General features: G+C 59.9%; 1 protein-coding gene across 5 annotated transcripts; it reads left to right on the forward strand.

Moving 5' to 3' along the window:
• Window positions 1-155: 155 nt before the first annotated feature.
• On the forward strand, window positions 156-27,374 carry TECPR1 (tectonin beta-propeller repeat containing 1). 5 transcript variants are annotated; one of them, XM_059895768.1, is made up of 25 exons: window positions 156-237; window positions 3,869-4,103; window positions 4,520-4,702; window positions 4,967-5,089; window positions 5,983-6,108; window positions 8,339-8,513; window positions 8,621-8,721; window positions 9,275-9,376; window positions 10,681-10,826; window positions 13,529-13,884; window positions 14,231-14,376; window positions 14,979-15,134; window positions 15,846-15,995; window positions 16,085-16,242; window positions 16,865-16,992; window positions 17,923-18,025; window positions 21,708-21,804; window positions 21,879-21,958; window positions 22,503-22,559; window positions 22,980-23,160; window positions 23,460-23,595; window positions 24,387-24,479; window positions 25,255-25,361; window positions 25,486-25,605; window positions 25,765-27,374. In XM_059895768.1, exons 2-25 carry the CDS (start codon window positions 3,879-3,881, stop codon window positions 25,924-25,926), a joined length of 3,411 nt encoding a protein of 1,136 aa, XP_059751751.1. In that variant the 5' UTR covers window positions 156-237; window positions 3,869-3,878; the 3' UTR covers window positions 25,927-27,374. The 5 variants fall into 5 exon arrangements, with proteins under 5 accessions (XP_059751751.1, XP_059751750.1, XP_059751752.1 ...); XM_059895767.1 differs by having other exon boundaries at window positions 24,425-24,479; XM_059895769.1 differs by having other exon boundaries at window positions 8,684-8,721; window positions 24,425-24,479.
• Window positions 27,375-27,763: the final 389 nt, after the last annotated feature.

Raw genomic sequence — 27,763 nt, forward strand, 5'->3', positions numbered from 1 at the left:
ACCCCGGAAGTGGGCGGGCGCGCGACCCCGCCGAGACCCCAAGGCCGGCTGGTGACGCAGCGTGCCGCAGCCAATCGCGCGCCTCCGGCGTTTGCGTTATTGCGAGGCTGGCCAATGGGCGCGGGCCTGGCTGCCGCTTCCTGCCCACAGGCTCGCCAGCCCCGGGGGAGCGCCGGCTCGCTCTCCCGGCCTCAGAGGCGCGATCGCCGCGACTCCGCACGCCGGGCGCCGGCCCAGGTGAGTGCAGCGGCGGCCAGGAGGTGGGACGGGCGCCCCCGCCCCTCCGGACAGGTTGGGGCGGCGGAGGCAGCAGCAGCGTTTGCCCCACGCGCAGCGAGGTGGGAAGGGGCTGTGCCAGTGCTCTTTCCTGCACACCCGGCGGGGCGCCGCCCCCGGACCCCCACCCCGACCCCTGAACGTGACACCCCCACCAGCCTTTGCGCTGGAGTGACTTGGGAAGTGATTGGCGGGTGTAGAGGATCGAGCTGCGAGGAGGCCGTCTGTCCCTCCTCTGGGCAGTGGTGAGAGCAAAGCTGCTTGGCGTGGGATTAGCTCAGGCAGATGGTCAGGGCCCGGCGCTGAGATGCTACTGGTGGCCGGGCAGGGGACCCACCTGTCGCCCAAGGGCACGGAACCGGAACGAAACCAGGCTGACCGCCCAGATGATGGGAGCCGGGGGTTTATCTTCAGAGCTGCCGGCTCAGGGCACCTCCTTCCCTGTGGGAATGGAAGGACTCAACTAGCGTGCATGTCCCGCTGTTTTCTCCCACCTCTTTAGACCCTGATGTCGCCTTCCAGCAGCTCCCACAACTGGCGGGCAGTGAGCTGCTTTAGTAGCCAGTTTTCTCTGTTTGTTCAGGGGGTGGGTGTGACAGGGTGTAATAAAAAAAAAAAAAAAACCCGCAGGAAATCTTGGGCAGGAAGCAGTCCTAAGGCGGCCTGGGAAGTAAATGCATTAGGCACTCCCTTGGGACCGTGTCCCTCCCTGTACCGCACTCCACGCTCCCTCGACCCCCACCTTCCCTTGGGTACCTTTACATCTCTGAAGGGATCTGTTAATTAACCCGAGCAGAAAGGTAGATGACTCTGTGGGTGGTGAGCAGGCCTACTGAGCAGAATGACTGAAGGTCCACCTGGAATTCATTGTGCAGAAATTCTTGGTGAATCGGAGGTTGCTTTCTCGGAAGATGTTGCCTCCCTCACTCCACCCCTAGAAAACAAAGAGATCCCAAGATCCCAGAATCGTGGAACTTAATGCTCCAACCTCCCGTTCAAGAGTCCTCTGATCCAGTGACCCCCATGTCCCTGGACAGGTTACCCCATCACCTCACAGCCAGGAAGTGGCTTGGGAGAACTTGGGACTACATCCTGGCTGGCATGGAAAGGAGGCGAGGCTGACCAAGGATGTCCACCTTGTGTCATCTTTAGGTGGGAAGTGACGGATACCGGGATTTCCACACCAAAGGGAATTTGCAAACATAACCCCCCCATCTTTTCTCTGCAGTAGAGTCTTCTGGTAGTTGCCCAGAAGGCTGAAGTACGTCTATCTGCTTAGTCATTTCTCTGGAGGAAATTGTATCCAAGTTCAACATCACCATTCATTGAGCTCAACATGCAGACTGAGCCTGACTTAACTGGCTACTTGTACAGTGACCTGTGAGCCAAGAAATATCTTTGAAGACTGTATTTATATTAAAATGTCACCATGGGAACCGACATCTCCCCTCCCCCATGTAAAAATCTTACTTTTTTTCCCCAACAATTTATGATGATTGTCAAACATACAGCCAAGTTGAAAGAATTATACAGTAAACACCCACACACCCACCACCTAGATTCTACTCTTGACAGTTTACCATACTTGATTTATCACATATCTATCCACCTCCTAGGACCTTACTTTTAACCTTAAGTAACTGGTGACATTCGGCTTCCTTGGAGCCATATTTCCATCTTAGCTCAGGGAGTGGTGGTGTGGTGAATGTAGGTGGCGGTGATTTTCCATAACTTTGACCAAACACCCACTTTGTGCAGAGCATTGGGAGATGCAGAGGAAGTGAAGAGGCTGAAGACTCAGGCTGACCAGAAAGGGCTTTGAGTTTTTTGTTTTTAAGAGGTAGAAGATAAGTGGCAGCTTGTGAGAGCAAATGGCAAGTAATAAAATGACTTCAGTAACACTCATTGAGTTCTTGCTGGGTACTGGGCACTTTATTATAACTCTGTGCCTGTGTTATCTCATTCAGTTCTCACAACAACCACATAACTGGGTCAGTCTTCCTTTCTTCCTTTTACAGCTTAGGAAATCGAGGCACAGAGAGGTTAGTCAGTAGTGGGCTTTTGTTCATGCTAGAAAGTGGTGGGGCCGGGATGGTGTGGGTCCGGCGTGGCCCTGGGCACTCTTAGTCACGGCGTAGATGCCTCAGCGGGGAGAGTGGACCCTCAGGCCTGCCCAGGGAGGAGTGGAGGGGCATCTGGGGGTGCCACAGCTCTTCCAGGGGTCCCATCTCAGGCACCCGGATACAGATGCCGGTTTTCAAATGGCTTCAGAAGGCTAGCGTCCTGACTTCCCGTGTGTTTGACCTGGGCGTTGGGGCCCCGGGTGGAGGGATCAAGCTCCTCCACTCTGCCGGTCAGGCTCCCCGCCCACCACCCCCGTCGTCTTCCTCCACTTCCTGTTCTGGGTGTTTCCCGCTCCGTGCCTGGTCCACTTCCCTGCTTCCTGTTCTTTATCCTTCAGTCACTTCCTTTCCCGCCCACGCTCTTTCTTCTCCGTGTTTGTAAGACACACTTTTTTCCGAAAGAGCCTAATTGCTCGTAGCAGATGCTCCTGTTTCCAGACGCGTTCCATCGTCCGTGTTGTCATTCCAGTCGTCACGCTTTCTGAAGCGCCCTGGTGCCCCGGCGGGTCTCGGGAGCAGAACAGCCTGGCCTCGGCCTCCAGGCGCCCAGGCTCTGTCTCCCCGTCGCTCTGGTTTCCGAACCAGGCAAGCCGTGCCTCGCCCTGGGGCAGCGATGGGTCTTGGGTGTGGGAGGCGCCCTGTCCGGCAGAGCTGCTCACTGGGGTTCCCTGTACTGCCCTCGTCCAGCTGCTCTGTTTTGCTGCCGTGGGCCTGGCCACGTGGCCCTGCCACACCTCGAGGAGTTACGTCCCAGCAGCACTGCCAGCCCTGGGGTTGGGAGGGTCAGTGGTAGAGCATAGCCGTGACTCTGCAAAGAAAGGAAGAGGAGAGAAGAAGGAACAGGAGTGGAGAATGGCAGAAGGAGAGAGAGGGAGGTGGTCACACAAGGAGGGTAGAGACAGGACTCTCCCATCCCTGCCACGCACACGGCCAGAGGGCTCCTGCGCGACCCTGCAGGGCTCTGGGGGTGGGGGGAGGTGCCGGGCCCGTGGGGACGCCCCACGAACGCACAGAGGACGGTCACAGGGGGACCAGCACGAGGGGGTCCCTGTCCACTGTGGGGCAGAGGCCTCCCAGGGAGGCAGCAGGACGCGTGTAGGTTTGGGATTCATTAAATCTACAACTTCTCACTTCTTCTTTAGACAAGAAAGATCTGAACGAACTATGACCCAATAATAATAACATTCATTAAATTGGGGGCAGTAGGTATTCGGACGTTACACGTTTTGTCCTCTGGACTTTTTTGTGTGTTTGAAAAAAAATCCCCATCACGAGAAGGGCGAAAGGCAGAGAACAGAAAAGGGCCCTGGACTCTGAAGCTGGGCTCTGGCCCTGCTTTGCGGGGGGCCACTCAGCCCCCTGTGGCAGGAGACGGTCATGGCCCGGGCTGCCTGCCTGGCCCGGCTGGCCCCGGGCCGGGAGCGGCTGTGGGTGCTGACCCTCGCCCTCCCGCCGCTGTCTTCCCGCAGCGCCGCGGCCATGCCCAGCTCGGAGCTGTGGGCGGTGGATCTCTTCGGCAGGGTGTTCACGCTGTCCACGGCCGGGCAGCAATGGGAGCTGTGCAGGGACGCCCAGCTGGAGTTCAAGCGGGTCAGCGCGGCCGCGCCGTGCTGCTGGGGCATCGCCTGCGACAACCAGGTGTACGTGCGCGTGGGCGCCAGCGACGTCCCCATCCGCTGCCGGGAGGAGGCCTATGAGAATCAGGTGGGGTCCCGAGCGGCGGGGTTGCTGGGTTGGTTGCTTTGCCGGGAGATAAGAGCCCCCGCACCCCAGGCTCCCGGCCTGTTCCCGCCTTCATCTCCTTCGTTCTGCTGAGGTCCGAGTGGTGCAGCGTCCGAGTCATTGAGGCCAGAGCCCCTGTGGGTCCCTATCCAGGCAGCTGGCCGGGTCCGCACAGGCACGGGGCTCCGGCCGGGTTCCAGGAGCCCAGGAAGGCCGTGTCCTCCACTGCTCGGCGCGGCAGGTCCTCTGCCCTTTGGGACCGGGCTGGGCCGCTGGCTCACGACGCAGAGCCAGGCCCTCTGCTCCCTTCCCGCCCCGGAGACGAGAGGAGGTCCCCGCTGGCCTTGGAGAGGCCCTGGCCACCAGGCCTAAGGCTGGTCTCTGCCTCCGGCCCCCAGCGCTGGAACCCCATGGGCGGCTTCTGCGAGGCGCTCCTGCCAAGCGACCGCTGGCCGTGGAGCGACGTGAGTGGGCTCCAGCACCGGCCGCTGGATGGGGTGGCGCTGCCCTCACCGCATTGGGAGTGGGAGTCGGACTGGTACGTGGACGAGAATTTTGGAGGGGAGCCCACAGAGAAAGGGGTAGGTGCACTCGGGTCCCGCCGGGGCCCCCCTGCGGGAGGGAGCGCCTTGGGCTCGGCCCGTCGTCCCCCCAGCGCTCTCCCCAGCGCCCCGTGGCATCAGACCTCAGCCTGGGCCCCGCGTGCTCCCCGCTTGCGGGACGGGATCCATGGGGAGGACGCTGCTTCGGGCCGCGCCCCTCCTCCATCCTGCTCCCCCTTCCCCAGCTCCTTCACCTCCTTCCTCGAGAGCCTTACGGACCCTCCCCCCATCTCGGTATTGCAGGGGTGGACATATGCCATTGACTTCCCCCACACGTACACGAGGGACAAGAAGTGGAATTCCTGTGTGCGGCGCCGGCGGTGGACCCGGTACAGGAGATACAAGTCCCGGGACACCTGGGCCAAGGTCCGGGGGCCTGCGTGTGGCTGGGGGCAGGAGGCGGGGCCCAGAGCTCAGTCCTGTAGTGGGGAGGGTCACACGGCCCTCAGCCCCACCCTCCCTGCCCTGCTCAGGGGACGCCATGCCCGCCCCGGGGCCTGGCCTTTCCTGCTCTCCTGTTCGGAAGGCTGTGGCCCTGGGCGGCCCTTCGTTTGGGAGATGGCCGCTCGGGGAGCCGGGCCAGACCGTGGCCCAGGACAGCACAGAATTGTCTTGACCTGGTCTCCAGGCTGCCCTGTCCCAGACGCAGGCTCAGTCTGTGCACGTCTTCCTCCCCTGCCCCCCACCCCGCGTGGGAGCCGCTCCGGCTCTTGTATTTTTCCAGTGACCCACAAAAACCAACTTAGGGACGCAAGGCCTGGATTGGGGTCCTAGGTGCCCTCGAACGAGAGGAAGGCCTCAGGCCCTCGCCTGACCCCTTTGCAGGGTCCATGCCGCGAGGTGGGGCTGCCAGCCCAGCCTGCCTGGCCCTGGGGCTGGGAGCAGCCTGGGAGCAAGGTGACGGCCACTGCAGGGCCATGTTCTGTGATCGGGGGCGGGGGGCAGCCACAGCGGTCAGGCCCCTGCAGAGCGGGGGCAGGAGTGACTCCTTGGGGACAGCAGCCCAGGCCTGGCAGCCAACAGGGGGACGACATGGCAGAGGGGGCCCAGGGCCGGGAACCCTCCGTCCTGATGCTGCCGGCCCTGCGAAGTCAGTTGGGGCCGAGCTGGAGGACGGAAGGCAGCGTGCTGAGGGCCGGAGGGGAAGCCGGGGTGGGAGTGTGCACGTCCAGGTGTCCACCAGGCGGGGAGCAGGGCCACCTCCTGGCCCAGGTGCCCACAGGCACTGACTGCTACTGCCTCACGCCTCCTCGTTTCAGATCCCGTCGGAGGATGACCCCCAGCAGTTGCCTGACCCCTTCAGCGACCTCTCTGTGGGGGGTTGGGAGATCACAGACGAGCCCGTGGGCCGCCTGTCCGTGTGGGCCGTGTCTCTGCAGGGGAAGGTGAGGCCTGTGCCCCCCTGGCCTGGCATGGGAGGCGGCTGAAGGAGGTTGGCCGCAGGGAGCGGGCAGGAGAGAAGCTGTCGTCCGCTGTCCTCCCAGAGGTGGAGGCGGGAGGAGGGCTCTCCCCGGGACCTCCTCCTCGCCTCCTGTCCCCGCAGCTGGGGCTGCCCTGAGCAGTCAGCCTGTTACCGGGGTCCCCACAGAGTCCCCCTCCTGTGAATCCTGCTGTCCTGGGGACCCATGGGGTCCTGTTCCTCCCAGAAGCCTCTGACCTCCCACCGCATGGCTGGTCCTGGCCTGTCCCTCCTCTGAGCCCCGGGAGCACTGACCGTGTCCACCCTGGGCTCAGACAGCATCAATATTGGCTCCTGAGATAGAATCTCAGCTCCCTGCCCGCTGCCTTGTGGTGCCTCCCAAATGGTGGTCTCCAGTAGTATTGTGGGTGGGGGGTTGGGTAGGAGGATGGATGAATAAGTAGAGGGATGGATAGGGGTATAGATGTGCGTGTGTGTGCGTGTATGGGTGGGTGGATGGATAAATGCATGGATGGTTATGTGGATGAATGCATAGGGGGATGGATAGATGGATGGATGGTTGGTCGGATGGATGAGCAGGTGGGTTGGTGGATAAGCATATTGATGAGTGGAGAGGTGGGTGGATGGATGGATGGCTGTTTGGATGGGTGGGTGGGGGTAGCTGTGTGGGTGGGTAGATGTTCAGAGAGGAGAGGAGATTCTTTTCTCGGGGAGCTTGTGAACTAAGCAAAGGAATAAAACCCACTGCTGACAGCAGCAGTGACAGTGACATAGATGGGCCTGGGTGCAGGTGACCCAACACTTCGGCTGTGGCTGTAGAGCGTACTTCGTGACTGTTCAGTACTCTTAACACAAATTGACCAAAATTCTCTGATTGGCTTTGGAGCAGTCACAGCAGGCTTTTATCAGGCTTACCTTCAGGTCCTGCTTGGTCTGGGCTTAGGTCAACCCGTAGTTGTTTTCTCTGAGCCACACTGAAGGGTGGTGGGGAGCTGGCCGGGGACAGAGCCCCCATCGAGGGGCCACGCCACCTGGATGCAAAGAGAGGGGAGGACGGGTTTGAGAGCAGCGCCAGGTGTGAGCCAGCACTGCCCCGCATCACTCCTGTGGTCCGTAAAAGGTGAGACCAGGACCCGGGGCTCCTGGAGGAGCTGGGCAGACAGTTGGGCCCAAACCAGCAGGTAGCAGAAGCGGGGCTGCCAAGGCCGGGTTCTGCAGTGCAGGAAGGCAGTTGACCCAGCGGCTGATTTATTCACTGGATAAGGTGTTCGAAGAAGCACCCAGCAAACCATCATGTGCAAACAGGGCCCATAGCACACGCATTTGTGAGTGATGGTGATCATGATGGAGGCTTATAACCAATCCATTGTGTTTTTTCCTTGGAAAATTCTGTCTGTACTAAATCATTGAAAATGTTTTATTCATTATTATAAGTGAGATCATGTCACATAATTCACAAGTGTTAAGGCAGTCTGTTCAGATAGCATAGAATTTAAAGTTTACAAATAAAATTAGTATGAGTAATAAATCCCACTAACTAATAAAGAATTTTAAAAAGAAAAAAAAGGGCAAGGTGACAGGGTTGGGAGGCCGTGGGCCCCAGACCTCCTGACCACGCCAGCAATGTGCCGCCCCCTCCAGATGAAATCAGCCAGTTTGGACAATAGGAGCGGGTGGCTCAGTCTTAAATATTTGATTATGCTCCCTGTCTTCAGGTTAAGGAGAAAAAGAAGTGGACGTTTTAGACATTCCTTTGAAGGGGGCTTGGGGGTTTTCTCATCCAGCCGCTGGGGCCCGGCTTCCCCTAGAGACAGGTGTCCTGAGCGCATTGTGCCACTAGGGGGCGCAGGACACCCGGGCTGGGGCTGGAGTTCTCACAAGCAGACGACAGAAGAGGTCTCTGTCCCCTAGGACCACCAAAATACTGGTGTCAGTGTCGCATTTTTTAGCAGGGGTGGAGGAGTCATCTAATCTGGTCGAGAATCCCAATGGCAGTGGGGGCAGGGTGAGCAAGATCTGGACAGTCCCGGCACCCTGGTCCCCAGTCCCCTGGAGACCCCTGGTCCCCTGGAGACCCCATGCTTGGGCTGTGCACGGGCTGATGCAAATGAAGCCAAGCTCAGGCAGCCAACCCGGCCACAGAGCCCCGGCCTGACCCTGCCTGACCCTCCCCTTGGGTTTCTCTCTCCACCCAGGTGTGGTACAGAGAGGACGTCAGCCACTCCAACCCCGAAGGCTCATCGTGGTCCCTGGTGGACACCCCAGGGGAGGCGGTTCAGATCAGCTGTGGGCCGCACGACCTGCTGTGGGTGTCGCTCTGGGAGGGACAGGCCTTGGTCCGGGAAGGAATCAACAGGAACAATCCCAAAGGTGGGCAGCCCTGCACCTTGCGCGGGAGAGGAGGGTGGGGGCGCCCACCTTCTCCCCGGAGCTCCCAGTGATGGGGGCCACCTGCACTGTCTTCTGGGGCCGGGTAGGAAGTTCGTGGTCCGTGGTGGAGCCTCCCACGTCTGAAAACGGAATCCTGCATGTCTCCGCAGGAGTCGGTGTCGTCTGGGCCGTCACCAAGGACCGGAAGGTAGGACGGGGTCCCTGGGGGCTGGGTCCAAGGGCTCCGTTTAACATTGAGGGTTATGTGGTTTTTTGTTCTCGGGAGAGTGGTCTACACCCTTTGGAATAAATCCAGTGTCAGCCAGGCACCGTGCGTATTCTGTTGTTGACGTCACTGGTGATCTCCAAGATGTTTGGTGACCCCCCAAACATTGCCTGCGCCCCTGTACAAAGTGCAGAATGACTGTATTTATTGCGCAACAGGCTGTAACATTTCAAATAATCAGAAGCTAATTTTCTGAAACCCTCAGCTAAATGAATGCCTCCCCTCTCTCCTGTCCAGAGCTTGTCATTTTGACTTTATCAGAGGCAAGTCCAGTGAAATAAGCTGATTTCGCATTGCTTCCATCATCTCTTTCTAACCCCACGTCAGGGGCATCCTTTCTGAACAATGTGCTGTGCTCATCTGTGGCCTGAACCAAAGGACCAAATTATTTATTTGTTCTTCCCAAGCCTTAAAACAAAAACCCTTCTATTTCAGTGGCCCTCCAGGGAGGCGTGTTTATTTCTGACTTTCCCAGGTTTGGTTCCGAAGAGGCGTCAACTCTCACAACCCCTGCGGCACCAGCTGGATCGAGATGGTTGGAGAAATGATGATGGTGAACGTGGGGCTAAACGACCAGGTGTGTGTGGTCCCGAGCCTTGGTCCCCAGGGGTGGGGGTGGGGGGCGGCAGAGGAATCAGAATGGGGCCCCCATGCTTCCCGCCGTCCCTTTCCACTGGGCATGCTCAGGAGGCTGACACGGGAGGGCATCCCAGCACCTCTGCCCACTCCAGGCCCGTGAGGGCACCCGAGGGGGCTGCTTTCCCCCAAGTCCTGGAGCCCCCACTGTCCTGGGTCGCTCCCCCGAGGACCCTCAGAGCAGTGGTAGCGAGCACGGATCTGGGGAGGGACATTCATCCTGGAGACTGGAAAGTTTTGTTGAGAAGTTTCGGGGCGAAATCAGATCACTGAGTAAAGGACAAAACATCTTCCAACTCTGTAAGAGCAGCATCTTTTAAACATCACCTTCACGGTTCCCATAGCAAAGCCTCGTTCTGGTGGATAACGCGGTTGGGCTAGTTTTAAGACTTAAGGTGTGAAGGTGACACCTTTCCCAATGCTCTGAAAGCTCCTCCTGGGGGCGGGGGGGCCGGCCTTTCCTGTGCCCTCACACACGCCTCACCTGCCCAGGTGAGCTGGGCACGCAAGGGCAGGGGCGAGGCGGGTGCTAGCTGGTGCCCATGGGCCTGAGCACGGAGGCCACGTGCGATAACCAAGTGACAGAGACGCCGCAGCGCCCCCCAGCCAGGCCACCTGGGGCCACGGCTCCGCCTTCAGGCACCCCCAAGGCCAGGGCTCCCAAGGGGCTGCTCCCAGGCCCCTCCCCTGGGCCCCTCAGCTGCCCAGCACACTTTCCTTCCTCAGTGCTCGCCCGGCCACCTTCCCCATAAAACTGAGGTCAGAATCAAGGAGGTTATTTTGCATCTTTAAAAGGACCAGAACCATCCTCTGGGTTCACTTGGGGAGTAGCTCCCTTCCCACCAAGGCCACAGGGAAGATGGGGACATGGGTGGACTTCATGTCCCCGCACAGTGCCGACCGGCACCAGCACCTCCTCTGGATGCTGTTGCCCCAAAGGCCCAAGTCTGCCTGAGGTCGGGGAGCCAGGCTGGGGGTCCCTGCTCCTCGTGACCTTGGAGCCGCACCCTCCCCCAGCCCCCTCGGGGCTCCGCGTCCTGCATCTGAGTCCGGGACTCAGCTCACGGCCACCCCAGCCCCTTCCCAGCCCACCCACACAGGCGCACCCACCCACCCCATGCCTGCATTTGCAGACGTGTCCTCCAGACCTGGGGCGCTCCCCCCACCCCGCCAAGGGAAGGGAGCCCCAGTCTGCCCCCGCCCCTTCCCCCCCTCCCCCCCCAGCAGCACCTCTCTCTGTCCCAGGTCTGGGGCATCGGCTGGGCGGACCGGGCCTTGTACTTCCGTCACGGCGTCACCCAGAGCGAGCTCAGCGGGAAGACGTGGAAGGCCATCGTCGCCGGCCGGGAGTGTGACGGCTCACGCGCGGGCAGCTTGTCCAGCCTCCTCAGGTGAGCAGGCGGTGGGGCTCCGCGCGGTCGGTCCGGGGTGGGGGGGGCAGTGTTGGAGGAGGCTGCCGCCCGGCCTCAGCCCAGGCGGGAGAAAAGCAGGTCCCGACCCACGAGAGCCGCGGCCGCGTGGCCTCCTCCCTTCCTGCGCCTGGGGTCCTGCTCGGCCGAGGTCGGGGGCAGCACTCGGGAGGCAGGAGGCGGGAGGTGGCAGCCGGGCGAGGCCAGGATGTCCTTCCGTGTCGGGGCCGGGGGCCGTCCCCGAGCAGGGCTGGCCTGTTGGTCCTGAAGCCTCAAGGTCTGGGAGAGAAAAGCCTTCTTTGCGGGGAGGACGCTCAGGCCCCCGTGTCAAAGGACAGCAGAGAAGCAGATGGAGGGTTTCTAGCCTGGAGGAGAGGCCCTGAACTAAGACGCGCCCCAGAATCACCTGGAGAACTCGTTCCCGAGGATCTCCACGCCCCGCCCCCAGAGCTACTTTTTTGAGATTTCGCATGTCTTGCAAGGTCCCAGGTGTGCTCCTGCTGCAGTTCTGGGGACCACGCCTTGAGATCCCAGGGGTTAGAGTGTGTGGACCCGTCCCAGCCCTGCCCGCTGGCCCTTAGAACGCAGGCAGGCGACTTAGCATCTCAGCTGGGGACGCCCCCAGCGCTCACCTGCCCGGTCACGGGGCCCAGGGCCCTCGGGACAGCACTCTGCAGCCGGCCGCCATCCGTTTGCAGCTTGGGCCCTCCTCAGACGCTGGTCTACACCCCCTGCTCCCCCAGCTTGGTGGTCAGCGCTCGGCTGCACCGTCAGCCTAGAGATGCCCGGAGGCTGGCCAGGCAGGGTTTGCTCACATTCACCTGAGGGTTTAGGCTCTTCAGCTGGTCATTCTCAAAGGGAACAGCACATTGGAATCAGCTGAGAATTTCCAGAACCACTGACGCCAGATCTTCATGACCTTAGGCTTGGCAGTGGCTTCTTTTATATATATATATATATTTTTAAACATCTTTATTGGAGTATAATCGCTTTACAATGGTGTGTTAGTTTCTACTTTATAACAAAGTGAATCAGCTATACATATACTGGCAGTGGCTTCTTAAATATGACACCCAAAGCACAAGAAACTAAAGAAAACATAGATAAATCAGACATCATCAAAATTTTAAAATTTTGTACATCAACGGACACTATCAAGAAAATGAAAAGACAACCCACAGAATGGGAGAAAATAGTGGCAAATAATATATTTAACAAGGTCTGTTATCTAGAATATATAAAGGGCTCTTGCAACTCAAAAACAAAAAAATAAAACAACTCAGAAGAGCAAAGGAGTTGAATAGATATTTCTCCAAAGTAGAGATACGAGTGGCCAACAAGCACAGGAAAAGATGCTCAGCGTTGTGGGACGTGAGGGAAATGCAAACAAAACCACATTTAAAAAAAAAAAAAACCACATGAGATACCACTTCACACCCACCAGAATAGCTGTAATCAAAAAGGGAGACAGTAACAAGTGTTGACAAGATGTGGAGAAATTAGAACTCCCCTGCACTGCTGGTGGGGTGTAAAATGGGGCAGCCACTTTAGAAAATAGTCTGGCAGTTCCTCAAGAAGTTAAAGATAGAGTCACCATAGGACCCAGCAATTTCACTCCTAGATAGATGTGCAGAAGAACCGAAAACATGTTCGAACAAAAATTTGAACATGAATATTAAAAGAAGCACTATTCACAATAGCTGAAACGTGGAAACAATTCAAATGTCCATCAATGGATGAATAAGACATAGCGTATCCATACAATGGAATATTATTTAGCAATACAAGGGAATGAAGTGTTGACACATGCTACAGCACGGATGACTCCTGACATCTTACACTAAGTGACAGCAGTGAGTCACAAAAGGTCACATAGTGTACGATGCCGTTTATATGAAGTGTCCAGAATAGGCGAATCCATGGAGACAGAAAGCAAATTAGTGGTTGCCAGGAGGTTGGGGGAAGAGGGTAGGCTAGAGAGTGACTCCTTAATGGGTACAGGGTTTCTGTTTGGGGTGATGAGAAGGTTCTGGAAGTTGGTAGTGGTTGCACAACATTGTGAATGTACTTAACGCCACTGCATTTTACAATTTTAAATGGTACATTTTACATCACACATATTTTACGATAACAAATAATAATACTGCCAGATCTCCACCTAACGTTGATTTGGTTGGTCTGGGTGTGGCCTGGGGACCTTTCAGAGTTCCTGAGGGTGGGACTTCCCTGGTGGCGCAGTGGTTAAGAATCCACCTGCCAACGCCGGGGACACGGGTTTGAGCCCTTGTCCGGGAAGATCCCACATGCCGCGGAGCAACTAAGCCCGTGCACCACAACTACTGAGCCTGTGCTCTAGAGCCCGCAAGCCACAACTACTGAGCCCGCGTGCCACAGCTACTGAAGCCCATGCACCTAGAGCCCGTGCTCTGCAACGAGAAGCCACCACAATGAGAAGCCCACACGCCACAACGAAGAGTAGCCCCCGCTCGCCGCAACTAGAGAAAGCCCGAACGCAGCAATGAAGACCCAACGCAGCCAAAAATTTAAAAAAGTTCCTAGGGGTTCCAGCTCCCTGGGGAGTAGGTATTGGTGTGTGTGGCACAGAGAGGCCGTGACTTGGCCGGGGGTCACACAGCACGTGGTCCTCCCCCAAGGGAATCACGGGTCTGCCCCTCTCCTTCCAGCGCCGGCTGCTTCTTTGGCGACGAGGTGAGGGGTGGTGGCGAGTCCCATGTGCCAAGCAACTCGGAGGCCGAGAGACCTGGGCCTGACCCTGAGCGTGATGTGGAGGTCGCCGGCCCTGCCTCCGCCCCGGCCGAGCTGCCCTGGACCAACATCGACCTGAAGGAGCCCAAGAAAGGACCCAGACATGCAGCCGCTGACTTTCCCGAGACCACCAACCTCTCCTCGCTGGCACTTCTCCCGCTGGGCCTGGAGGAGCCCGACAGTGCCGACTGCCACGCGCTGTGGGCCTGGGTGTCCGGAGGAGGCTGTGCCGTGGAGGCCCACACCACGCTCAAGTGGTTCACCGCCCACTCGGGTAAGGGCAGCGGCCCAGCGCCCCAGAGGGTGCCCCAGGGGAGGTGGAGCAGGCCTGATGCCCCCACTGTGCTCAGCCCGTCTTTCTGGAGCCTTCCAAGACCAGCCCAGGCCGTCAGAAGGAAGGGCGTGGGCCTGGATCCCCTTCCCTCCCCCTGTCCCAGCAGTGGTGGCCATTCTAGGCTGACCTGGGGGACATCAGCTTTCCCATCAGGGTGAATGATGGGAGGGAGGGCTCACGGGACATTTTACAGAGATGGTAGCTTTCCAGAAAGAAAGGGCTGGTGAAGAAAAGAGCAGAGAGGCCTGGCCTGCTGCCCAGCCCTGAGGCTCCGACCGGCCCGCAGGCCTGCGCGCCTCCATGCAGATGCTCTCGCTGCCCATCACGCCGGCCCAGACGGCCGCCTGGCGGAAGCAGATCTTCCAGCAGCTCACCGAGAGGACCCAGCGGGAGCTGGAGAACTTCCGACACTACGAGCAGGCCGTGGAGCAGGTGGGCAGTGCCCGGGGGCACGTTCCCCAGCACACGTCCATCGGGCGCCCGCTGCAGGCCAGCCCTGACGTGAGGTGGGAGGGACACAGACGGAGGCAGCCCGCCTCCTGTCTGCCCATCTCGGATGTGAAGCCGGCCCCTCCAGGCCCGTGGAGAATCAAAGATGAAGAGATGAGTCCCTTTGTTGATTCACTTGCCCTCAGGAACTCCGTGCAGGCCCCACTGCGTCGTAGGCACACAGGACCTGGCCGCGTCTCGGGGGGTGTGGGTCCCGGCTTTGCCGCTGACTCACTCTGACATCGGGCCAGGCACAGAACCTCCCGGGCCTCAGTTTCCCTATCCAGAGCATGGGCTAACGGTGCCGATCCCACAGACTGTTTGAGAATCATAGAATTCACTGGCTCAGGGCCTGGCACCTGGCGGGTGTCTGATGGCATCACTTCTGTCCTTAGGGTGAAGGGGGGGAGCCGGGAGGGCCGGGCAGGAGCCCCCAGTGCGGCAGTGAAGGGAGCACAGTGGCCCCGGGGTGCCGGGGACTGGGCCGGAGTGTGGCGCCCCAGGGCCTGCCTGTGACCCCGTCCCACCGTCCCGCTGTGCTGCAGTCGGTGTGGGTGAAGACGGGGGCCCTGCAGTGGTGGTGCGACTGGAAACCCCACAAGTGGGTGGACGTCCGTGTGGCCCTGGAACAGTTCACGGGCCACGATGGAGTTCGGGACAGCATCCTTTTCATCTACTACATGATCCACGAGGAGAAGAAGGTGGGTGGGGGCGCCATAGGGGAGGTGCCGGGGGTGGGGGAGGGGGTGTAGGGGAGGGGGAGGTGCCGGGTGGGGTGTGTAGGGGAGGGGGAGGTGCAGGGGGGTGGGGTGTGTAGGGGAGGGGAGGTGCAGGGGTGGGGTGTGTAGGGGAGGGGGGGAGGTGCAGGGGTGGGGTGTGTAGGGGAGGGGAGGTACAGGGGGCTGGGGTGTCCCAGGGGAGGGGTTGCAGAGCCGGGGTGCAGGAGTGGGCACGGACACGGGCCCCGAGGTGCTTGGCCCAGGACAGCGTGTGGCGTCTCTCAAGCACCCGTCTGCGGTGGCCGCACCGGGCAGTGGCCGGCAGGCGTGTGCTGGCCTCACCCCCAGCAGCGCTGACGGGCCCTCGGGTTCCAGATAAGCAACCAGGCTCTGGAGACAGAACCGCCCCCTCCGGGGCTGGGGTTTGAACCCAGTCAGTCTGGCTCTAAATGCCCTCGTCCACATCGAAAACATCACTAAGGCTCTTGCTCACGAGCAAGGCCTCCCCATTAGAACCTGCCCACCCACCACTAAACCCCGTAGGCCCGGGACCCCCAGGGGTCGGCTCTCGAATCGGGGTGACCCAGCTGTCCCTGTCGCCACAGCACAGGGGGGCGCCACCCAGGGGCCCGCGGCACCCCCAGCCCCGCGGGTTCCCCGGTGACGGCCCTGCTGCCTGTCCTCTGCCGACAGTACATCCACGTGTTCCTCAACGAGGTGACGGCGCTGGTCCCCGTGCTCAATGAGGCCAAGCACTCCTTCGCCGTGTACACCCCCGAGAGGACGCGGCAGAGGTGGCCTGTGCGCCTGGCCGCTGCCACCGAGCAGGACATGAGCGACTGGGTGAGCGGGCGGGGGTCCCGCGGGCGGGGGTGAGGGAGCCTCGGGCTTGGGCCGCCCGGCCTCGCTGACCAGCCCCCTCCCCGCGCCAGCTCGCCCTGCTCAACCTGTGCTGCTGCGAGAGCCGGAGGGTGCACGGCCGCCCCTCCCCGCAGGCCATCTGGTCCGTCACCTGCAAGGGGGACATCTTCGTGAGCGAGCCCAGCCCAGACCTCGAGGCCCCCGAGCGCTGGCTGCCCTGTGACCAGATGTGAGTTGGCTGCGCCTGACGGAGCTGGGGCCCTGGCCCAGAAGGTCACCCAGAGCCCGTGAGGACCAGGGGGATGTGGGTGAGGCTGGGAGGCCCTGCACAGGAGGGAGAGGGGATGTCTGTCCGCCCTTCGCTCGTCCGCTCTTGGCGGCCCTGTGTGCCCGGCGCCCAGTCGGACGAGTTGCCTCTGGACAGTGGCAGGGCCTCCGCCCGCAGGAGCGTGCCCCAGGTGGCAGCTGCACCCTGCACTCCAGGGGGCCGTGCTGGCCCGAGTGGTGGCTCATCCTGGTCTGGCGTGACACGCCCGTCCCAGACCCCAGGAGGCAGGGGGCACTCAGGCTGCTGACCTCGCTCCCGTCTGCATAACTCCAGGGATCAGGGGCTCTTGAAGCCCCCGCTCGCTGGGGGCCTGACCGGCTCCTGCACCAGCTCAGGGTTCGCCTTAGCTGGTTAATTCCCAGTGGGAAGCCAGGCGGGTTCCCTTGTGCTCAATAGAGTCTGTCATTGGAGGCCGAAGGTGAGTAAAGCAGGACATCCCAGGAGGCCACGGAGCAGCGGGGTAGCTGCTGGAAAGCCCTTCAGGATGGTTTCTCCCCTCCTCTCCCTCCCTCCTCATCTCCAGGTTCTGGCGGCAAATGGGAGGCCACCTGCGGGTGGTGGAGGCCAACAGCCGGGGCGTGGTGTGGGGCATCGGCTACGACCACACGGCCTGGGTGTACACGGGTGGCTACGGTGGAGGCTGCTTCCAAGGTGAGGGTGGCAGGACCGGCTCCCCCAGCCCTGCCCCCAGCATCCCGCACGGGCCGGTCCCCCCTCTAATCCCTGGCTGGCTTCCCCGCCCCACGCCGGAGCCAGAGCCGCTGCGCCAGTACTGACGCTCAGCTGACAGCTGGCTGACAGGTGACCTTCACCACTGCCAACCTCCAAATCCCGGGGCCAACGCACAAAGTGTGAGAGCCCAGAGACCAGGCCTCGCCCCCCAATGGGCCTTCCTGGGCACCCACTGCTGAGCTGGAGGCCGTGAAGGTTCTAGAAAGACAGCCGCCAGGGCCAGTCTCCTGATTCCCAGGCCCAGATTCCAGCTCCCCTTTAGATGGGTGGTGCCTTAGGGGACGAGAGCTTGCTGAACCCCTGGGGGCTCCCCGAGTTCTGGAGGTAGGGTCCCTGTGTCTCCTACTGGTAAACGGAGGCAGAAACAAACACCGAAGTGGGACATTCCATGCCACAGCCCACACGCCCTACAGTGGAGGTGGCTAATCCTGTAGAACTGTGGTCCACTGAGACCCCAGGAACGCACATCCGTGCAGGTTTAACAGCTTCCCTGTTTGTGAGGCAGGAATTACTTTTGTCCTCGTCTTACAGATGAGGAAAGTGGGGCTCATGGGGTTACATGAGGGGTCCAAGGCACCTTTGTTAGTAAGGAATGAGCTGGGTGGGCTGGAAGGTGGGGGAAGAGGAGCAGGTGAGAACAGGGCATGAGGTGGAGGAGTGTCAGATTCTTCTCACCCAGGGCATGCAACCCCAGGATAATCCCAGAGGAGAGAAACCCAAGCCGGCCAGCCCCTGGGAGATAAGCTCAGCCGGCCTGTGAACTCCTCTCGGCCCTCTCCTCCCGCCTGCTCTCACCTAGTCGGGCGGGCAGGTGCGGCCTGGGTCCAGCATCCTCCTCTCCACCCCCAGGCCTGGCCAGCAGTACCAGCAACATCTACACGCAGTCGGACGTAAAGTGTGTCTACATCTATGAGAACCAGCGCTGGAACCCTGTCACGGGCTACACCAGCAGGTGAGCCAGTCGGGCGCCCGCGGAAACAGGACCGAGCTGAACGGGCGCATCTGCTGTAGCGGGAGAGCTGGCGTCTGGCCCCAGATGTGGAACTAACTGGATCTTACTGCTTACAGGATTTTCTCCCTTAAAGTATAATGCGTATTTTAAAAACTCACTTACTAAGAGCATAACATACATAAAGTGCGTGAAACATACACATATACGTACATACGGTGAGATGTATCTAAATATGTTGATATGCCCATATATATCATCAAGTTTTCACAGATCAAACACCAGCGTAATCACTATCCGGGTCACGAAATAGAACATCGCCACCTCCCTCCCCATCCCCTCTGGTGCTTTTTTTTGAGTGGGGTGGTTACTTAACTTTCTTAAAAAGTTTTGCTTCACTGAAGCTGCTGAGAACATCACACCCTCCACCGAAATTATTTTAATTCTCCAAATGTGAGGCTTTGGGACAAGACAGTCAATACGTTGTGTTTGGTCCAGAAGCGGGACACTCTAGAAAATCTAGATTGTATGCAGCTATTTATTTCCTGCCCACTCAGCACAGAAACGTATTTCTCATACCCTGTCCTGGGGTATTTGGTTCGTTCATTTTAGAAAGTAAGCTAGTTGTGGTATTTCTTAGCTCTTAAAGCCTCTGCAGGGGTTTCGGCCGGCCAGAACAGCGGTTCTCAAACTTGAGCCTCATCCAAGCTCTGCGCTGGGGCCCCTCCCAGACTTGGCCCTGTGGGTCTCTTCTTTCGACTGGTCCCATTTCACATCCTGTATAGTAAAACTACGATCCTAAGTAGAGAGCTTTCCTGAGTTCCCTGAGTCGTTCTAGCAAATTATCAAACCCGAGGAGGTAATGAGAACCACCCCCAATTTGTAGCCAGTTGGTCAGAAGTGCAGTATGGCTGGTATCTCAAGTGGGGGCAGTCTTGCTGGGGACCATGCCCTTTACCTTGTGGGGGCTGAGTGGTGTTGCAGTCCTCCCAGTTGGTGTTGGAACAGCCAGTTCTCTGCAGTGGGTGGACCTGTCCACACTCTCACAGGCAGGGCATGCCCCACATCTTTGCTGGTTTCTTATGTTTTAGCCACACTGGTGAGTGTGTAGTAATATCTCCTGTTTCCAGTTTCCGTTTCCTGGGGGCTAATGGGACAGAGCACCTTTCATACATGTACTGGCACTTGGATACCCTCCTTTGTGAAATGCCCCTTCGAGTCCTTATCCCATGTTTTGGTCAGATGATCTCTTTTCCTTGATTTGCCAGTGCTCTTTACATATGAAGGTGTGAGCCCTTTGTCTGTTATTTCTCCTGTTCTGCAGCTTGCTTTTCACCGTTAGTGGTGACTTAATTATTAAATGTAGTCCTGTTGATCATCCTTTTCTTTACATAAAGATGGGGCCTTAAAAAAAAAAAAAAAAAAAAAAAAGATGGGGCCTTTAAAAAAAACCTCTTAAGAAATCTCATTAACCCCAAGGGGATTAATACATCCTTCTATCTCTGGAACAGCAGTCAGCAAACTTTTTCTATAAAGGACCAGATAGGAAATAGTTCAGGTGTGGTGGACCTTAGGGTCTCTGTCACAGTGACTCACTCTGCAGCTGCCGCTTGAAAGCAGCCACGTAAACGAATGAGCATTGCTGTGTCCCAATAAGACGTTATTCCTGGACACAAATTTGAATTGCACAGAATTTTCACGTGTCACAAAGCATTATCCTTCTTCGAATTTTTTTCAACCATTTAAAAATGTAAAAACCACCCTTACTTTGTAGACTGTGCTGAAACAGTCCTGATTAGGCCTGTGGGGTATGTTTTGTCCACCCTGTTCTGGAAGCTTTATTCCTCTGTCTTGTCCATTTAGGTCTAGAACCCCCTGGCCTGAACTACTTGGTATATAGGGTGAGGTAGGGATCAAGTGTTTTTGGTTTTTTACTCTCCAGTGACCCACACCATTTATTGAAAAGACTGTCCTTCCCCCTTGCATCACAGTGGCCACCTCTGCCTTAACTCCAGCGTCCATGTGGGCAGTGGCCGTTCCCAAGCCCTTCTCTTCCGTGAAGCCTTGGGCATCCTTGTGCTAACCCTACATTGTTCCAGCTGCCGTCCCTTTATGGGAAGTTGTCAAAGCCTCTCATCTTCTTCATCTAGCTTTGGCTCTTCCTGGATCAGTTCTAGATGAATTTCAGAAGCAGTCCTCAAAAGCTCTTGGGGTCTTGGTCAGGATGGCCTTGGATCTGTAGGTCAGTTTGGGTAGAAACGTTATCTCACATTCCTATATCTCCAAAATCTGGACGCAGTTTATACCTCCATTTATGTAGATCTTTAATTTCTTCTTAATAAGGTTTTGTGATTTTCTATAACGGGGTCTTGACATCTTTTATAAATGGTATTTCATATTTTTGAGTCTATGATAAATGGCACAAACTTTTAAATTTCCTTTGTTTTTTCAAAATTGATGAAAGGAAGAAATTTCAAATAACATGAAGAATAAACTCTAATCCCACCAACCAAAAATAGTAGCCACTATCAGCATTTTGGTGTGTTTCCCCCTGCCCGTCCCCAGTGTGCCTGCGTTTGCTGGTGGCAGGGGGACAGTCAGACATGTACAGATGGCCTGTGACAGCCTCCCAATTTGATCCCCGAGGGTGGACCTGGCTTATCTCACCTCTCCTCGGTCTTGGACGTGTAGACTGTTTGTGACCTTTTGCTGTCGTCTGGACAGTTTAAAGGATTTCCTCGTGTGTAAATATTTGTGAGTCTCTCTGTTCACCCCAGTAACTCAGGGTTTGAGCCCTTCTAAGGGAGCTGATACACGTTGCCTGCATGTGTTCTGGAAGCCTCCACCCCGGCTGTGTGTAGGGTCCACACGGGATGCTGACCTGCTTGCCTCTCCCCTTCCTCCTCACTCCCTACTTGGTCCTCGGGAGAAGAAAAGCAGCGCCGGGCTCCCCAGCCCGTGTAGAGAGTGCAAAGCCAGGGCCACAGCCGCCCGCGGAGACCACCGTGCGCTGTGTGTTGCTGGGAGTGTATCAGTCAGCCGGGGCTGCTGTAACAAAACACCACGGGCAGAGCAGCTTAAACAGCAGACGTTTATTCTCTCCGTTCTGGAGGCCGCGGAGTCTGAGATCAGGTGTCAGCAGGCTCGCTTCCTCCTGAGGGCCCTGGGGAGGATCTGTTCCGGCCTCTCTCCTGGCTTCCGGGGGCCTCCGGTGTTCCTTGTCTGGTGACTCAGTTGTCACATGGCCTTCTCCTTGTCTTCACGTCGTCTTCCCAATTTGGGAAACTTGGGTCCAGATGTCCCCGTTTTGTAAGGACGCTGTCGTAGTGGATTAGGGCCCACTCAATAACCATCTCATCTCAACTTGATTCTCTGCAAAGACTCTATTTCCAAATGAGGTCACACTCATAGGCACTGGGGTTAGGGCTTCAACGTCTTTTCGGGACACGATGACCCACATCACGAGAGAACGAGGTGTGGGGTTCCTCGGGGGGGGTGGCCTGGCTGTGGTTGGTTGGCGCCTGGCCCCCGTGTGATGTGGGGTCCCCCCGTTGCTGTCGCCGCCCTGGGGCCATCCTGTTTCCGCCCCCTCACCCCTCCAGAGATGCAGCCGTCCCAGGGGCCTGGGCGGGGGGGCCGTTCTCCCCTCTCTCTGGCGTCACCTCGGCCCTGTTGTCCTGCACAGGGGTCTGCCCACCGACCGGTACATGTGGAGTGACGCCACGGGCCTGCAGGAGTGCACCAAGGCCAGCACGAAGCCCCCGTCCCTGCAGTGGGCCTGGGTAAGCTCCGGGCTGGGGCGGGGCGGGGGCTGCAGTGGGGGGTGTCCGCCCGCACTGACCCGCCCGTCCCCCAGGTTTCTGACTGGTTCGTGGATTTCAGCGTCCCTGGGGGCACAGACCAGGAGGGGTGGCAGTACGCCAGCGACTTCCCTGCGTAAGCATGTCTCTCTCTGCGTGGGGAGGGGGCTGGGACCCCGGGTGTCAGGCCTGGTCAGCCAGGCAGAGTCCCGGCCCCCTGCCCGGCAGTGCAGGCCCTTCACGGTACACAGTTCATGTCCAGACGGAGGACGGAGCCGGGCCAGACTGAGCCGGGGCCTGAGCCTGGCTTCTGAGCAAACCCAGGCTGGTTTATCCTGGACTGATCCCCCCCGCTTTGGCCTCGGGCCCTGAGCTTGACTGCTCCCCAGAAGGGCTCTGATGGCGCCTGGGGGTGGGGAGGGCTCAGAGGCCCCTTAGCTAGAACCCACCCCCAAGCTGGGCAGCTGCCAGCCCCAGGGAGACCCCGCAGGGAGGCCCGGGCGGGGCCAGAGGCATCTGAAGCAGCAGGACGGTGTCCTCCCTTACCTGCTGCCCCCGAGCCCCGCCTCGGCTCACACTGAGGGCTGGGCTCTGTAACTCCTGGGGAAGGGATGTGCGTGCAGCGTCACCTTCCAGGAACTTCCACGGCATGATCTCAACGTCAGCTTCTTCCTCTGCAGCTTGTACCACGGGCACAAAACCATGAAGGATTTCGTCAGGAGAAGGTGCTGGACCAGGTAAGGAGGGAGGTAACTGGGGGGTGCCGCCATGACCCTCCCTGCCTCGGCCTCAGTCCCTGTGGAAGCAAAGGGGAGGTTAGAGGCGGGAGGAGAAAAGAGGATCAAAGTAAATGTCAGCCCAGGAAGTGCCCCCGGGCTCCCAGTGCTGTTTCTGAAGAGTTTGTTTTCAAGAACAAACAAGAGAAATGTTGGCAGGCTCTACAGGACCCGCAGGACGGGAGGAAGGCCTGGCTGGGGGGTGGAGGCCAGGCAGGGGCGGACGGCGTGAAGGGTGCCGCCCACTGTCTCCTCGGGGGGGTCGGAGGTTGCGGCCCCCGCCCTCCCCGGGGCCAGGGGCCTGGCTGTCCCGAGCAGACGGCCCTGAGGCTCACGGCGGCATCAGGGTGCCCGGGGCTTTGCTCTCTTCCTGCCGCACAGAAAGTGCAAGCTGGTGACCAGCGGGCCCTGGCTGGAGGTGGCCCCCATCGCCCTGGGGGACGTGTCCATCATTCCGGAGACCCCGGGTGCCCACGGGAGCGGGCCCGGCATCGCGCTCTGGGCCGTCAGCGACAAGGGGGACGTGTTGTGCCGTCTGGGCGTGTGCGAGCTCAACCCCGCGGTGAGCACCTGGTGGGGCCCAGGGCCTGCCCACCTGCCAGCCCTCTTGAAGCTCTGGCGGATTCTTACCGAGATGGGACTCCTTGGTGGAGTCGGGCAGGGATCAGGCCTCCCCAGGCCTCTGCCCAGGACGTTCCCTGGGACCGGTGGACACCGCTCGTGGCCCGAGGGGTCGCCAAGCCCTGCGGGCAGTTGGAGCTGAGGACGAGGTTGGCGTGAGGAGCCGCCAGCTCCGGGAGCCCGGGAGGGTGACAGAGGCGGGGCCCGGCTGCCCTGAGTGTCCCTCCTCCCCGCCTGCAGGGCTCCTCCTGGCTGCACGTGGGCACCGACCAGCCCTTCGCCTCCGTCTCCATCGGGGGCTGCTACCAGGTGTGGGCCGTGGCCAGGGACGGTTCCGCCTTCTACCGTGGCTCCGTGTCCCCGTCCAAGCCGGCTGGTGAGTGCCACCCCTCGGGGGGATCCCCACCTGCCGCCACCGCTGCCATGTTGTGACGGGCGCCCGGGGGTGGCTGGAGCTGCTTCCGCTTCCGGGGAAGCCGGCTGACGGGTCTCCGTGTAGTTCAACAAGCATTTACCGAACACACCTGTGGACCAGGCGCGGGGGCCGTGCTGGGCTCCCCCGAGGCCATCCCCCTCCGCTGGGACTGGCCCAGGGGTGGTCACCTGGCGATGGGGCTGCCCTTCACCGTCCTTGGCCTCCTGCCCCTCGGGGCCAGCCCTGGGCACCCCGCACAGCCCATCCACAGTGTCCACCCTGGCTGCCCTCCGGGAGCGCAGGCCGTGCAGGCTTGTTCTTGGCTGGACTTCTGGGCAGTGTCCGGCACGGGGATGGATGGACCGACGGGTGGGTGGTGGTTGGCGCATCGCCAGCCTCCACGAGGGGCAGTGGGTTCGCACAGTGGCCCTGAGGCTGGGTCTCCACCGCGTGCTGGGCCGGGCACCTTCCTGGCCCTGTTCGGGACAGCGGCCCATCGGGCCCCACCGTCTGGAAGCTGCCACAGCCTCGGGCGGGCCCTGGGGAGGGCCCTGGGCAGGCGGGGCATCGAAGGGACAGCAGGACACGGGTCAGCTCGCGCTGGGCCCTCTCACACTTGTGGTCCGGCCAGTCTGGGGACAGAGGCCGGCCGCACCTGCTCGACCCTGTGAGCTGCAGAGGAGGCCACGTGCTCCAGGAGCACCGGGGTGACAGTTTTGGTGCTGCATCCCAAATCCAATCTCCCATCGCAGGCGACTGCTGGTACCTCATCCCATCTCCTCCCAAACAGAGACTGAAACAGGTGTCCGTGGGGCGCACAGCGGTGTTCGCCTTGGACGAGAACGGCAAGTGGTTTCTGATCCCCAGAGGTCACCAGGGGAGGTCTGGGGTTCCCTGAGCGCCCCGACCGGATGAGCCCAGCCCCTCGCCCGCCCCAGGCCCAACACGAGACCTTCCTAAGCCCCATGAGAGGCCGCCAGCCTGAGGTCAGCCTCCAAGCAGGCCCCTCCCCCAGGTCATGCAGGGTCGGGGCCACCAGCCCCCCCACCGGTGCTCAGGCCTGCCTGCACCTCGGGAGGAGGACTCAGTGCCAAGGCCTGGGAGCATCTTCTAGGCGGTGCCACCCAGGCCCGCGACTCGGGAGCCCCGCGGCAGCTGGGGCTGGCGGAGCTCACCTGCCCGGCCCAGGCCATCCCTGCCCCGCCCCCCGTGCCACCTCCAGCCAGCTCCGCCCGTGCCCTTTAATGGTCTGTAGTTGTTGTCACAGCTGAGCAAGGCGAGGAAAGGCGGAATTGGGACTGGAACCCAGGGATTTTATTCCAGACCAGGTCTCTTTATTGTTTAAAGAATTCCTTGTCCTTGGTTTCTCATGCATAGAAAGCAGAGGAGGGTGCCAGCCCAGCACAGCGGGACAATTAGGAAGTGAGGGGGAGGCAAACGTGGGAGGGCAGGGCTGGCTCCGGCCAGGGTCTCTCCGGCTGTGGGTCAGCAGGAGCCCCGGGCAGCGGGGGGGATGCAGAGGGAGACCCCGCCTGTCTCGTGGTCAGACCCCCCGGCCTTGCAGACCCCGAAGTGGATCCCGACGCTCGGGGCCTCACGGTATTGGCGCTTCTCTCCTAGGGAACCTGTGGTACCGCCAGGGGGTCACACCCAGCTACCCGCAGGGCACCAGCTGGGAACACGTGTCCAACAATGTGCGCCGCGTGTCCGTGGGGCCCCTGGACCAGGTCTGGGCTTGCCCTGGGGTCGGGGACTTGGGGGGCATCCGGGTTTCTGCTCTGGTCTCCCCACTACCGTCTCCACGGCCCCCTGCAGCGGTGGGGCCGGGCCTTCAGTGGGTCTGCATTCCAGGTCTGGGTCATCGCCAACAAAGTCCAGGGGAGCCACAGCCTGAGCCGGGGAACCGTGTGTCGCCGCACGGGTGTGCAGCCCCTGGAGCCCAAGGGGCAGGGCTGGGACTATGGCATCGGGGTGAGCAGGGCTGGGCACGGGGCGGCTGTGCTGGCCTGGGGCTCCGAGCCCTGAGGGCTCTCAGGTGGGAGGCCCCAGGCAGAGCCCCCCAAGAGTCCAACCGTCTAGAAGGATGGTCTCTGCCCCTTGACCCCAGGTCACTCCGCTCTCTCCTTTCAGGGGGGCTGGGATCACCTGTCCGTCCGGGCCAGTGCCACCAGGGCCCCCAGGAGCTCATCCCAGGAGACGGCCGGCAAGCGCAGAGGGGAGCAGGGCCTCCCCAGTGGGCCCTCGAAGGTGGCCGGTGCCCCGCAGGAGACCCCCAATCCCGTCTGCTGCTGAGGCCGCTTCCCCTCACCTGGAGCAGGTGTGATGCTGGGTTTGAAAGACCAAGGTTGATGCAAGCCGTCCTGTCGTGAGCTGTTCTCGTGCTGAACATGCTGAAACGTGGATCCCAGAAGTGGTATCTCCAGGCCCAGATTCGAGACTGGGGAGGGAACCTGGCCTGAGGTCATGGCCACCTGGGAGGCACTGAAACAACCCAGAAATGTGAAGCCCTGTGGACGCTGTGTGTCCCCGGCTGCGAGAAGAACGTGGGGTGTGGGGTGCAGACCCCTTCGCCCCGGCCTCTCCTGCCCGTCCCTTCCCTCTCTGCCTCCTCCCTCTCCAGGACGGGAGCCTGGGGCCTTCCAGGAGCACTGCCCCTGGGGAAGAGAGCCCACGAAGGACCCCTGAGCCCTGGGCATCCCCAGACGGCGTCGGCCCTGCCCCCTAAAGAAAAATGGCTGTGGGGCTCAGGGTGGCTTTGCCTGGACCTGATCAGTTCTCAGAGCAAGATTCGCAAACGGGGTTTCCTTTCAAAAGTTAAGGAAGGAGTTGGAAGGTTGGAAATAAGTGCTGGGGAGGGGCGGGTGGGCCGGGCCCTCCTGGGGTGGTCGGAGGACGGAGGGGCCGCCCGTGGCTGCGAGAAGCTGTCCAAGTGCAGAGTCAGAGTCACCGTCGTCGGTCCTCAGCCAGCCCTTCCTCTGATGGGGTTGGGGGCTGGGGGCTCCTTTTACATCGGATCATGTCGCAGGGGGTGGGGCGGGTGGAGACCTGCTGAGAGGGGCCTGGAGGCCTCAGCCCGGAGCAGAGCCCTAGGGAGGCACCCCCCAGGCAGCCCCACTCCCAGCAGGCAGCTTCTCAGCTGCTTTTTCTTTTTTAAATCAGAAAAAGGCCCCATTTGGTGCAGCCTCAAGTTGGCTTCCCACAGCCAGACACGTTGCCCGGGGGTCATCAGAGCGCATGTCCCGTCTCTGCTCATTTTGAGATGGATCGAGCTGACCGCCAGCTTCCCCGGCGTTCCCGTCAGGAGGGCTCGGCTGTGCACTGTTTTGTGGTGCAGTGTTTGCCGCCCAGAAGCTGACTCTAAGGAGGTCTCCCTTGGGTCCCCTCCTGAGGGGCATTGGAGGGAGCCGGTGGCCTCTGCCTTTGCCTCGTCTCCTGGAGGTGGGACCGGGAGGCGTGAGTCTGGGGGCAGTGCCCAGGCAAAGCAAGTGAAGGGCCGGGTGGGCGGCGCCCTCCTGTCTGTTTACACTCGTGGTTGTCAGGTTTCTCCGAGCGGGCATCACCGTTTCTTCTGCGGCAGCGCCCTGTCGTCCTGCTGTGACTCGCTGGTTTCACCCTGCCCTCTCTCCAGGGCGACCGTGTCCCCTCCTTGCGGAGCACCAACTGCTGACCTGCTCAGCCTCACCGAACCATCTCGATTCCTCGGATGCTTTATTCAATAAAAACTTAGGCCAGACTGTCAAGGACGCGATATGTTTTATTGCTGCACTATGGTTAAAATGCACAGTTCCCCACCCATTCGAGCTTGGGGCAAAAGTAGCAACTGCCGTGAAACCTTTTATTTTGGTTTCATTAGTACTTTGAAGAGGTTGTTAGGAAAAATAAAAGCAAATTGGGATCATTTAAGAAACATTTTCACCATAATTATAGCGGGGGGGCACTGGCCATTCAGTTCCAGGTAGGTTTTCTCTATAGAAAAGTCGCAGTTCTGGTTTCTGTCACCCCCGAGCTCATGCAGGTCTAGTCTGCAGGTGGGTCCGTGGCCCCCGGTGCTGCCCGGGTGGCCCGGCCTCAGAGTGCGTGAGTCTCTGACTTCAGGAAATGCACAGCCGGGAAGGGTAGGGCAGGGCCT

Source organism: Balaenoptera ricei, chromosome 15 (assembly GCF_028023285.1).
Source record: "Balaenoptera ricei isolate mBalRic1 chromosome 15, mBalRic1.hap2, whole genome shotgun sequence".
NCBI classification, from domain to species: domain Eukaryota; kingdom Metazoa; phylum Chordata; class Mammalia; order Artiodactyla; family Balaenopteridae; genus Balaenoptera; species Balaenoptera ricei.